The sequence below is a fragment of the Canis lupus genome, chromosome 32, assembly GCF_048164855.1.
Source record: "Canis lupus baileyi chromosome 32, mCanLup2.hap1, whole genome shotgun sequence".
NCBI lineage: Eukaryota > Metazoa > Chordata > Mammalia > Carnivora > Canidae > Canis > Canis lupus.
In genome coordinates this window covers 35,287,428-35,299,928 of record NC_132869.1, presented here as the reverse complement: position 1 = coordinate 35,299,928, position 12,501 = coordinate 35,287,428, and the positions used below count along the sequence as shown (strand labels likewise).

Here is a 12,501-nt window from a genome sequence, read left to right as displayed (position 1 = left end):
TGCTTGAAGATTCTCTCCTCCTGCCCCTCTTCCTACTTACATGCACGCATGCACACACATGCTCTGTCAAATAAATAAATCTAAAAAAAAAAATTGATTTTTGTGTGTTATTCTTGTGTCCTACAACCCTGCTGAACTCATCTATCAACAGTTCTGTGTTTTTCTAGTGTCTTCTATATATAATATCATGTCATCTATAAATAGTTTTACTTCTTCCTCTTCAACCTGGATGCTTTTTCTTTTTCTTGACTAATTTCCCTGTGTAGAATCTCTAGTACAAAGTCAAATAGAAGTGGTGAGAGTAAATAAGCATCCTTGTCTTTTCCTGATCTTAGATAGAGGGGGCAGCTTTTAGTCTCTTACCATAAAGTATGATGTTAGCTGTGGGGATTTAGTAGATGTTTATCAGGTTGTTGAAGTCCCTTTCTCTTGAAACTTTGTTGAGTGGTTTCTTTTTTTAATCAAGAAAGGGTGGTAGATTTTTGTTAAATGCTTCTTCTGTGTCTACTGAGGTGATCATGGGATTTTTGTTTTTTATTCTACTAATATGGTGTATTATATTGACTGATTTTCACTGGGCCAACTTTGCATTTCTGGGATAAATCCCACCTGGTATATATGTGTAATTTTATATGCTGCTTGATTCAGTTTGTGGGTATTTTCTTGAGCATTTTTTGCATCTATATTGATAAGAGAAATTAGTCTATAGTTTTTTTGTGAGGTCTGTTTGGCTTTGGTATCAGGATACTACTGGCTCCATAGAAGAAGTTAGGAAGTATTTCTTTCTCTTCTATTTTTTGGAAGAGTTTGAGAAGGATTTGTATTAAATCTTCTTTAAACATTTGGTAGAATTCACCAGTGAAACTAAATGGTCCTGAGCTTTCTTTTGTGGGAAGATTTAAAAAATTTTTTATTTACTTGTTTTAAGTCTATTCAGGTTCCGTATTTCTTGAGTCTGTATTGGTAGTTTGTGGTTTCCTAGGAATTTGTCCATTTCACCCAGGTTATCCAATTTGCCAGCATATGACTGTTCATGTCATTTCCTGAGAATCCTTTTTAATTCTGTAAGGTTGGCAGTAAGGAGCCTGCTTTCATTCCTAATTTCAGACATTTGAGTCTTCTTTCTTTCTCTTTTTGGTCAGTCTAGATAAAGATTTGTCAATTTTGCTGATCTTTTCAAAGAACCAATTTCTGGTTTCATTGATTTCCTTTGTTGTTCTTCTGTTCTCTATTTTATTTCCATTCTAAATTTTATTATTACCTTCCTTCTGCTTGCTTGAGTATAGTTTGCTGTTCTTTTTCTAGTTTCTTCTAGTAGAAGGTTAGGTTATTTCTTCCTTTTTAATGCAGGCACTTACAGCTAAAAATTTCCCTCTGAACATTGTTTTTGCTGCATCCTATGAGTTCTGGTATGTTGGGTTTCCATTTTTGCTCATCTCAAAGTATTTTCTAATTTCCCTTGGGATTTATTTGTTGTCTCATAGCATTTATACATATGTGTGTGTGTGTGTGTGTATTTTACACACCTATATTTGTGACTTTTCATTCTGTTTTCTACCCCATGGTCCCCCTGGCTCCCTGACCAGCTATCCATTTGGTATTCATACTCTGTCTATGCTACTGTCCTCTATCAAAGCTTTCTTTGCATTCATCTTCTTCAGAAAGTCTTCTTGGAGTAAGCAGAAGAGATAAACTCTCCAGTAGACCCACTCAGATGTTCTACATGGAGTGCTATGCTATGACATTCCTAAGACCAAATCTTTTTTCCTTTCTGTTCATGGCAGGAAAGAACAATCAGTGCATCTCAGAATTATTCAACTAGCACCTTCAACAATCAAGTCTATTGTTTGTCTACACACCTGGCCCAGTTATAGCCCACTACTGACCACTAAAAGTTTGTGCTTCTTTATCAGAATATAAATTTTAGAACTTAACAAATCTTGTAGTTCTTTCAAAATTTTTTGTGTATAGTTGATACACAATGTTACATTAGTTTCATATGTACATCACAGTGATTTGACAACTCTATGTTATGCTATGCTCACCTCAAGTGTAGCTAATCATCTATCACCATACAATGCAATCACAGTACCACTGAATATATTCTCTATGCCATAGCTTTCATCCCCATGACTTACTCATTCCATAACTAGAGGTCTGTACCTCTCACTGCTTTTCACCCATTTTGCACCCCCCCAACCCTGTACCCTCTGGCAACCACCAGTTTGTTCTATCAATGAGCCTGTTTCTGCTTTTATTTATTTGTTTTGTTCTTTTTTTACAGTCTACATATAAGTGAAATCATATAGTATTTGTCTCTCACTGCATGACATTTCACTTAGCATGATACCCACTAGGTTCATCCGTGTTGTCACAAATGGCAAGATCTTATTCTTTTTTAATGGTGGAGTAACATTTCCCTGTGTGTGTAAACATGCATCTCCTTTACCTACTCATCTATCAATGGACACTTGAGTTCTTTCATATCTTGACTATAATAAATAATGCTGTAATGAGCACAGGGGTGCACATATCTTTTCAAATTAGTGTCTTCTTTGGGTAAATATGCAGTAGTAAAATTACTGGATCATATGGTATTTCTATTTAAAAATTTTTGAAGAACCTCCATACTGTTTTCCACAGTGGCTACACCAATTTACGTTCCCACCAAGAGTACATGAAGGTTCCCTTTTCTCTATATCCTGACCAATACTTGTTAATTCTTGTCTTCTTGATGCTAGCCATTCTGACAGGTGTAAGGTGATAGCTGGTTGTGGTTTTGATTTGCATTTCCCTGATGATTAGGGATGCTGAACATCTTTTCATGTGTCTGTTGGCCTTGTAGTTCTAAGAAATCAACACTTTCATGTAGAGGATATTACTGATCAGGTATAAGCACGACTTAAAAAGAATTCACTTTTTACTAGTAAAGTGAATAAATAGAAGTCTAAATCAGGGGTTTGCTGTCTTGCTGAGCACCTACAAATGTTAGATAGGAATTTATTTTTAGGCATATGATTGAAATATATATATGCTGAGAGTAATAATTCATTTTTCTGGTTGTCATATTTTAGACAATCTGAATATTCTGAAACACATCTGTGAACTTAAAAATGACTCACAAGAAGGATTCAAACCCTTCTGCTTGACATTAACTTTTTTCCTTTCCTGATCTGAGAAGCTCCTAGTCATCCTTTAAGACCTAGCTTAAATGCCACCTATCCTGAAGGATCTTTCCTAATCACCCCCAGACAAACCCTCCTGTCCCTGGGTTGGATAGATGCCCTCTACACCAAGCCATACTATTCATTTCTGTGAATATGAATTCCATATGTTTTCTAAGGCTGTGAATGACTTAGGGGTAGGCTCAAGGGTGAGGTTCTCACTTCCATCTTTGCAATTCCTAGCACCTTAATCCACTGATGGCCTCTACTAGTTGACTCCAGCCAGCCTGGGATTTGGTGACTCAGAAATCACTGGTGTATCCCCACCTGCCACAATACCCTTGTGGTCAATCCTTTGTTGCCAGCCATGCTGGGACCCTAGGTGTTTGGGAGAGTGTTAGATGGCTATGTAGCTTCCTGAGTCCTAAAACACTGTAGTGGCTCAGGATGTGGGACTGTGCTCCTGCCTTTCTACTTTGACTTACACACCTAGGCTGCAGTCGGCCTAGGTGCCTTGAGTGGAAGCCTAAATTCTCTCTAGGCTTGTAGCCTGTCCTCACTGTGCCTTGCTCAACTTGGGCTATCAAATAGCTGGAACTTTTGATAACTATCTGCTCAATGAATGCAAACAAGCCTACCCATCTTACTTCATTAAAGAGAGGTACAAGTCTCTATCTTCCTTCTCAGATGAGCTTTGACCTTACACATACCACTTGGATTTCTTTTTCTTTTCTTTTCTTTTTTCTTTTTACCACTTGGATTTCTGATTTCATTTGGTACCTGCTAGTTTTGCTAGGGTCACTATTAGGAGAGCAAAGACCGAACACAGATGGTTAGATCAGTGCGGCAGCAGGGAATCACTGTCAAGAATGAAATAACCAAAGAAACCAGAGATGATCACAAGAGAGAACACAGGAAAGCACCAAGCAGAGCAGCACAGCCAGGGCAGCCCAGGTGGCTCGGCGGTTTAGTGCCGCCTTCAGCCCAGGGCGGGATCCTGGAGACCCTGGATGGAGTCCCATGTCAGGCTCCCTGCATGGAGCCTCCTTCTCCTTCTGCCTGTGCCTCTACCTTTCTCTTTCTCTGTGTGTGTCTCTCATGAATAAATAAATAAAATCTTTTAAAAAAAAAAAAAAAGAGCAGCACAGCCATGTAAGGGCAATTTAGCCTGGGGACAAATGGCTTTGTACACCTCAAGAGGCCCAAGCGTATCATTGAGTGCCAAGGCCAAATACAGACAAAAGGGTTGGTAAAATTCAGTGAAAGAATAAGGTAAGTCCACAGTTTTATTGCCCTAGAGGGCATCAATACATCAAAGTTTAGTTTGGTATCATGTTCAAAACAAGGACCTGAGTCATCAAGGAAAGGTTAAATGATACTCATTATACACTGTCAACAGGCTACCAAGAGCAGATGCATTTTAGAAACACTTCTTTCCAAAAATGAAAATTTCTCATTGATGTCAAGAGCTTAAAGTGGTAAATCTCAGTTATCTAGACAACAGGAGCTATCTTATTCCCCAAAGATATCAGATGGCTAAGGCATCATGGCATACATAGAAACTCATCACGTAATAACTAATCGAGTACTTCATATCACAGGTATTCAGGGCTTGGAGAGGGCCTGATTATGTAACAGTTTTAAAATAAGAAGTTCTTTTGAGAGAAGCAAGTCGAGGCATTGATGGTATTAAGATATCACTCATATCCTGAGTTAGCCAGCTCTAAGCCAGATGAACTCTGCATACCAAAATTAAACTGGATTGTCCTGATTTCTGATTGGAGCTTGATTCTCTTGTTACCTTGACTATCCTTTCAGTTCCTGATCTGTAGTCCAAATTTCATATTCGTGATTGTTACTTATGTTTAACTTTTGGTGTCTTCTGTTTGGACATCTGGTAGCTCTGTTCCACAATTCCACTTCCTGACTCCCACACTGGCTCTGACATTCACCTCTGGCCACTTTAGGGCTGGCTCCTGCCCACCTGGTCTTGTTTTATTGTTTTTTCATTGTTTACTAGGCCATGCCAGGAGGTCAAGAGGCATCCACATAATAATGAAGTATGTAATACTGGGCTTTACTTAGCCATTTTATCTATGACTCTGAATATACCCATCCTGTTTGAACTAAGCTCCCTTACGGTGGCACTTTTTTTTTTTTTTTAAAGATTTTATATATTTATTCATGAGAGAGAGAGAGAGAGAGAGAGAGGCAGAGACACAGGCAGAGGGAGAGCAGGTTCCACGCAGGGAGCCCAACATGGGACTCGATCCCAGGTCTCCAGGATCACACCCCGGGCTGCATGCAGGCAGCGCTCTACCGCTGTGCCACCAGGGCTGCCCACAGGTGGTACTTTTTGATCTGACTTTTCTCTATCGGAAACTGTATATACCATCATTGGATACACATTTCAAAACGGGGTATATCTCATACCCAAGGAGTAACATGGCCCAAATCCTAGCTGGTTATATTCATGCAGGAAGAGAAGCCCTGAAAGTCAGGTACAAATGAATATAGAGGGCTCACAGCCCTCTGGGATCTAAAAGGGCAGATTTTGCCCTGAAAGACATTACAGAAGAGGTTCTCAAATCTGAATGTCAGAGAGTTACCTGGGAAACTGGTAAAATGTAGATTCCTGGGTTCCATCCCTTGAGAGTTTAATTCAGTGATCTGGGTCCAAGAATCTAATGCAGTTAGTCCTGAGACCACCCTTTGATAAACACTGTACCACGGCAATGAGAAATCCGACAAATATGGGACAAGCACAGTAATTAACACCTCCCCCAGCCCCTGCCATCCTTTCTTTCTTAAAAGCCATGATGCCCTTTGCATAAGGCAAGTCATCTGGCCAATTCTTTCCTAATACTCATCGCTGAACAGAGCTCAGTTTTAAGATCAATTTATGTTTGTTTTACTAAATACAATGTGAATTTCCCATGTTTCCATAAAGAAGATATTTTACTATATCTTTTGAATAAGTGGGAAGAAATGTCTAAGTCATATTTTTCTCTCAACTGAGGAAGAAATGCTATAAAGAAAAACAAACTGTTGAAGTTAAACGCTATTGTCCTCCCCACCTCAGAACAACATCTCCTTAGGATAATTTAAAAAATCTCAGGATTTTGCCCAAATCAAGAAAGTAAAATATTTTAAATTTAACAGCAATCACTACTACATTAAATAAGGAACGAAAACATCTATTGGATTGAGAAAAACCTTCAAATTAGCTCTCCAGCAAAATATATACTGCTGGTGAGTAGTATCTGTACCTGAATGTTCTGATGCTCAGGAGCCTGGCAGACCAAGAACAGGAGAGTCCAGAAAACCTGGCAGGCTGTGCATTTGACTGAGTAAGCCAAGTTTCCCTGGGCATGGCCCTAAGCAACCCTGGAGGGGGACCTCAGGAAAATCAGCTTAATTGGGAGGATTCTGATGGGGATAGGATGCTTTTGGAATCTAAGATGACAGAAGATATTGATGAGCTATTAGATCCAGGGGGCCTGTCTGATATTTGAGATAATGGGACCTCCATTTGTTTCAGGACGATGCCTTCATTTTTGCACTAACATGGTTTATGGCTTGCAGGGGATATATGGACTGACGGATGCAACCATTAAGGATGTTAGAGCCCCACTCTTACTATTATTGTGATATGTGTGCACGTTTGTTTTTTTCCTAGGAGGATCTTTATATTTTCTCCCAAATCTCATAACTGGTTATACAGATGTTTAATTGAGAGGAATAATTATGAATTACGATTTGTTTTTTTCTTTCAAACTTTCCTATCTGAATCATTTATCGCCTTCATTACAAGTGTTTTAAATATTGTAAAATTAAAGTTTAAAAAATAAACATTGCTGGTAGGCAAGCCCAAGCCCAGAAAAAGTGTTTTTTAAAAAAACATTAATGTTTCTTGATTGAGAGCTTTGTGCAGTATAAGCCTTTAAAACGGACTTTACATTCAGAATAAGAAGTAGAAAAAGTAGATTGAGAAAGAAATGCAGGTAGATTAATTCCATGAAGGCAAAAGGACAATGGAACTCAATGGATAAGGATGATCAGAGGTAGGATGATTAAAAATGTGAGGATTCTAGTTTAAGGCACAAGAAGTTAGGGATGTATTCTGGGGGAAAATGGCTAATTAGGAAACTAAAGCTGAACCGTTGACCTAGAGCTTTGGAACATTTTTATCACCCTGCTATGCTTTGGGTAAATAAAGCAAGGAAGACAAATTTTATCCAGCTTATGTCTGCTGTTCAACTCTGACCCCTGTCTACTGGAATGACTTTAAATATCTGCTATGGAAAAAAAAATGATACCACTTTAATTTCCGGCTCCATCCCCATCTGGCTAGGGAGACGATGAATTAATATTATCCTGTTTTGTCTTTAGGGCTTCCGATACCCCTGAGGACCAGCCTGTGGGACAGTCTGTTTGGGCAGGGATTCTGGGCCAGAATCAGAAGAGTGGGATTCAGGACAAGGCCAGTCCACGTAACACAGCTCAGAGCCATACAACACAACTTGCTCCGAGGATGTTGGGCATTGTGCTTCATTAGGAAACAAAATATAAGCTTTCCACACCATTAGGAATGACTTTAGGAGTGAAAGCACATAAGACGATGCCTCACCTCATCAACAATGCACTGCAGAAGCTGGAGAGGCTGCAATGGGAAAGAAGAAAGGAAAAAGTATTAGCCTCTATGCAATATCTTTACAGTGGAGTGGAAAGAAAAAATCATTAATGCAATAAAATATAGCAAGATTAATCAACAACAGCAAACTCTTATAAAAACATTGATGCTCAGGATGTTCTATTATTTCTAATGGTACCTAATCTAATACAGGCAGTTAAAGGTTTGCATTTTCTTCAAAATGCAATTTGCTAAGTTTAAAACAAGGCATTCAAGCATGCAAAGGAAGCAGCCATCAGGAAAAAGAAAAGTGAATTTTTTTCTGAACTCATAAAGCTTACCATTAAAGATCCCTGGTTTTTCTGAATCTGAAAAAAGGCAATATGTAATTAGCATGTCATAATCAAAATGACTCACTTGGACACATTATGATCACTGAGAGAAAATTATTGCATTGCTGGTGGCAATTTGTGGGCATGTGTTAACACAATTTACATAATGAAAATACACAAATGTTAATAGCTCGCTTCTCATTTATAGGCGAAAGTCAGCAGAATGTTAATTTCACACAACACTTTTTAGTACCCTCCAGGTTGTATTAGAATAGGGAGAAAAACCATAATCCATTTCAAAAGGCTGTTTACGATTCAGATATAAATAATGTTTTATATTGCTAGATTGTGAACACTGGGCTTAATGTTGCAATCATTGCTAATGTTATGAAGCTCACTCTTTTTAAATTAAAAACCGATTTATTTAAAATTGAAATTAAATCATAGTCAGAAATTAGAATTTTGGATTCCTGCCAGTGTCTGCTCACAATCCCCTATTTTGTGAAGAAAACTTTAATTATGTGGTTGAAGTATTTGTCTTTAACTCCAGAGTGGGGTGAAAACTCCACCTTTTCCAAAGTTCTTTCAGCCTGTTTCCTGGGAAGCAATGCTCCCTGGGAAACTCAAATTCATGCAAGTTTTACAGTGTTTTTCAGGGAATAAAAAGTAGAGACAAGTGAATGCCTACTTCTAATCAACATTGTGAAGGCAGGCCGCTCACGCATCTAACGTGGATACGCCATATTTCTTAGAAAGTTACTAAAATGTGACAAAAATTCATAATGAACACAGCCAGTAACTGAAGTACTAAACACTTCTTCAAACTCCCACCCCTACACAAGTGACTGCAGTTACTACAAACTCAATGAAAATGGAGTCCCAGGCACTACATTTCCCAAGAAGGAAAATTTCAGAAACCAAATATCATACTGACGGGTCAGATGTTTGCTGAGATAACTGAGCTCCAATCAGCTAGTAAAATATAGGGAATATATAATAGGACAGTTGATCAATCAGCAATGCAGGGGTTAGGGATGCCAGACTCTGTGCAGTTGAAAATCCATGTATAACTTTTGACTCCCCAGATATTAATAGCCTACTGTTGACCAGAAGTGTTACCGATAACATAGTCAACACATATTTTACACAGTATATGTATTACATGTTGTATTCTTTTTTTTTAAAGATTTTATTTATTTATTCATCAGAGAGAGACAGAGAGAGACAGAGACAGAGAAAGAGAGGCAGAGACACAAGCAGAGGGAGAAGCAGGCTCCATGCCGGGAGCCCGACATGGGACTCGATCCCGGGGCTCCAGGATCACACCCTGGGCTGAAGGCGGCACTAAACTGCTGATCCACCAGGGCTGCCCCTACATGTAGTATTCTTATAATAAAGTAATCTAGAGAAAAGGGACTGTTATTAAGAAAATCCTAAGGAAGAGAAAATACATTTACAGTATTGTACTGTATTTATCTTTAAGAAAACTTGCATATAAGTAGCCCCATGCAGTTCAAACCCATGTTGTTCAAGAGTCCAATGTATTTTTTAAATTAACAAAATTTTGATGGTGTCCTAAAAGTTCTTCCACGGGACACCTGGGTGGCTCAGTTGGTTGGGCATCTGGCTTTGGCTCAGGTCATGGTCTGGGATTCAGCTCCCCCTTGGTTTCCTCTCAGCAGGGAGCCTGCTTCTCTGTCACCCTCTGCCCCTCCCCCTGCCTGTGCTCTCTCCTTCTCACATAAATAAATAAAATCTTCAAAAAAAATAAATGAAATAAAAAGTTTTTCCATGTATATTTGTTCTGCACAACCACCCTTAGGTTGGCAGGGAGGATCATTTCTTTTTTTTTTTTTTAACATTTTATTTATTTATTTATTTATTTATTTATTTATTTATTTATTTATTTATTTATGAGAGAGAGGAGCAGGGGGGGAGGGAGAGGGGGAAGGAGAGACATCAAGCAGACCCCTCGTTGAGCAAGGAACCCTAAATGCAGGGCTCAAGCTCAATCTCACTGCCCTGAGATCATGACCGGAGCCAAAACCAAGAGTTGGGTCACTTAATGGACTGAACCACCCAGGCACCCCAGGGATGATCATTTGTAGCCTCTTGATCGAAGACTGGCTTCCCAGAAGACAGGGCAGGCCCAAGGCCATGGGAACAGTGATGCCGGGGTTTCTCCCATGATCCTTTCTTTCCACCATCTGTATTATATCTGTCTACAGTCACAGCATTATTTAAAAACAACTGGATTTTGTATATATTTATACTTGGTGTGGTAAAGTTGATAAATTATCAATTTTTGGCGGGTTCCTCTGAACTAGACTACAAGCTTCTCAAGGGCAGAATATATGTTTTCGCATTTCTTTTGCATCCATATGGCTTATCGGCAGACCCTTCACGTAATGCTTGAAAGCACTTTCCCATGTTTTACCCCAACTGCACATGGCACCCACTCATCCCTGCTCTCCCTAGTCACCATTCTCCAAAACCTCTGCCCAATGTTGACTGGCTGTCAAGTCGCCTTGGATGGTTCCCACTTAATGCTTTGCTGAATTACTGCTCCTTCCTCTAGTCAGGGAGTATTTCTGGATAATGCTGTGATGGGTAAAGATTTACTTTAAAAAGGAAGACGGGTTACCTGCTACCCTGGAGTGGATAAGGATTTTAATAAGCCATACCACCTTCCAAAAGTCTTGAAAGGCCCAGGTAACTTCTCCTATGGTAGGAGACACCTTTGGCATTTGCTTTTATTTTTTTCTAAGTACACATGGATACTCTTCCCCCATCCTCCATTCTTAGTAAGATATATCTGCTTCAACAGGAGAGTTACTTGTAATGAACTAAGAATCAGAAATCCAGTTTTGGCAAAGAGAATGTTTTTCACAAATTTCCGATAGTCAGGGGGATTACAACATTCTCTGAGGGAAAACATGCAGCAAACATTCTAAGTGAGATGTTTCAAAATAAATTCAGGAATAAATTGTACAACATTGTTCCCAGCAACATATAAGTGGTGTGAAATGAGTTCAGGGGAGAACATTTTCTCATGAACCGAGCTCTTAAGAGTTCTCCACTTTGCCCTACTCTGTGCGTTAAAGAAACCATGGTTTAAGACAACTTAAAATTTTACTATTTTAATGCTTTCTCTTTACTATGAGAAAGAAACAGCAATATCAAAGTCTTTTTTTACGATCTTATAACTAGACCGATTTTCCCAGGTTTTTAAAGAGAGATGTTGTTACCAGGTTTTATTACACGGCTTTGATAGCTACATATTATATGAAATCATCTTCATAAATTTTGTATTAAGGTAGCAGTGCTACTACCTGAAATTGATTCAAAATGCTTAAGATACTCAATTACTTTTTAACACTGTTACACAACGCGGTGACTTATATCTTCTATTTCACAAGAACTTGATGATGCAATATCATTGTAATTGATTCATTTTCTCAATTAAATAAAGCTACTGTGCTTTTCTTTATATGAATGCCACATAGACCATAGAGTTAGATATATCCTTTCCTTTCTCTGTCTCAGATATATTGCCTTCAAGGATGTATTTTGTTCCTCTGTTTAATTTCACCAGAAAATTTAATGCCACAGTCATATTTTTCAAATTCTGAACTGCCATGGACTCGACTGTATTTATATTAGGCATATTTTTCACCGCTAAACTCTTTGTTGTTTACCTTTTTCAAAGATCGCATTACTGTACTGGAGCAGCAAGCATAAAACAGACTGAAGCAAAGGCAACCTCCAGTCATTGCCTCTGCTTTTGCACACAGTTCATGAAAGAGTGAAGCCCCTAGTTTTATAGCACATTAAAAGTGGTACTAAGGGTACTCGATATAAAATGTTAGTTTTGTGAATGCCTCCCTTTATTCTAGGTCTGCCGTCCAAATGCTTAGCTGTGAGAGCAGAGTTCAGAGGAACACAATAATATTGTTAGGGCTGATGAACTGCCTGTACCCCACAACATATGAAATGCCGTTTATAACTAACTCGTCCAAGTCCAGAGTCCTGCTTGCACACTCTGCTGGTGGTGGGAGTTTCCTATGTGTAACCAGTACTCTGGGACAATGAGCAGAACAGCAATTGCTCCGATCATTTATATTTTTCTAATCAGACTCCAGAACTAGTAGCATTTTGATAGACTAATTAGATGAATCTTTTCTTTTTCTTTTTCTTTTCTCAGCCCCTAGCTACAAGACTTAAGTCACACTAACCAGAGATAGTTAAGCCTCAGTTTGATGTAAGACAGATCCTTGTATGTTTAAACGGGGAAGACTGCCTTCCTAACAGGCAGGCCTAGGTATCAGTTATGGGGTATTCCTGCAGTAACATTTATCATATATTTCCTTGC

General features: G+C 38.8%; 1 protein-coding gene across 8 annotated transcripts in view; it reads right to left on the bottom strand.

Annotated features, from left to right (window-relative positions):
- MAP2K5 (mitogen-activated protein kinase kinase 5) overlaps positions 1-12,501 on the bottom strand; it is a 255,259-nt gene that overhangs the window by 56,606 nt on the left and 186,152 nt on the right. For 6 of the 8 annotated variants that reach the window (XM_072809331.1, XM_072809329.1, XM_072809328.1 and 3 more), the window contains 2 exons: positions 8,139-8,165; positions 7,795-7,827 (listed from right to left, as the gene is read on the bottom strand). In XM_072809331.1, the coding sequence (XP_072665432.1) occupies positions 7,795-7,827; positions 8,139-8,165 (60 nt within the window). The remainder of the gene's footprint in view (positions 1-7,794; positions 7,828-8,138; positions 8,166-12,501) is intronic. The other 2 variants (XM_072809330.1, XM_072809327.1) reach the window with 1 other exon arrangement.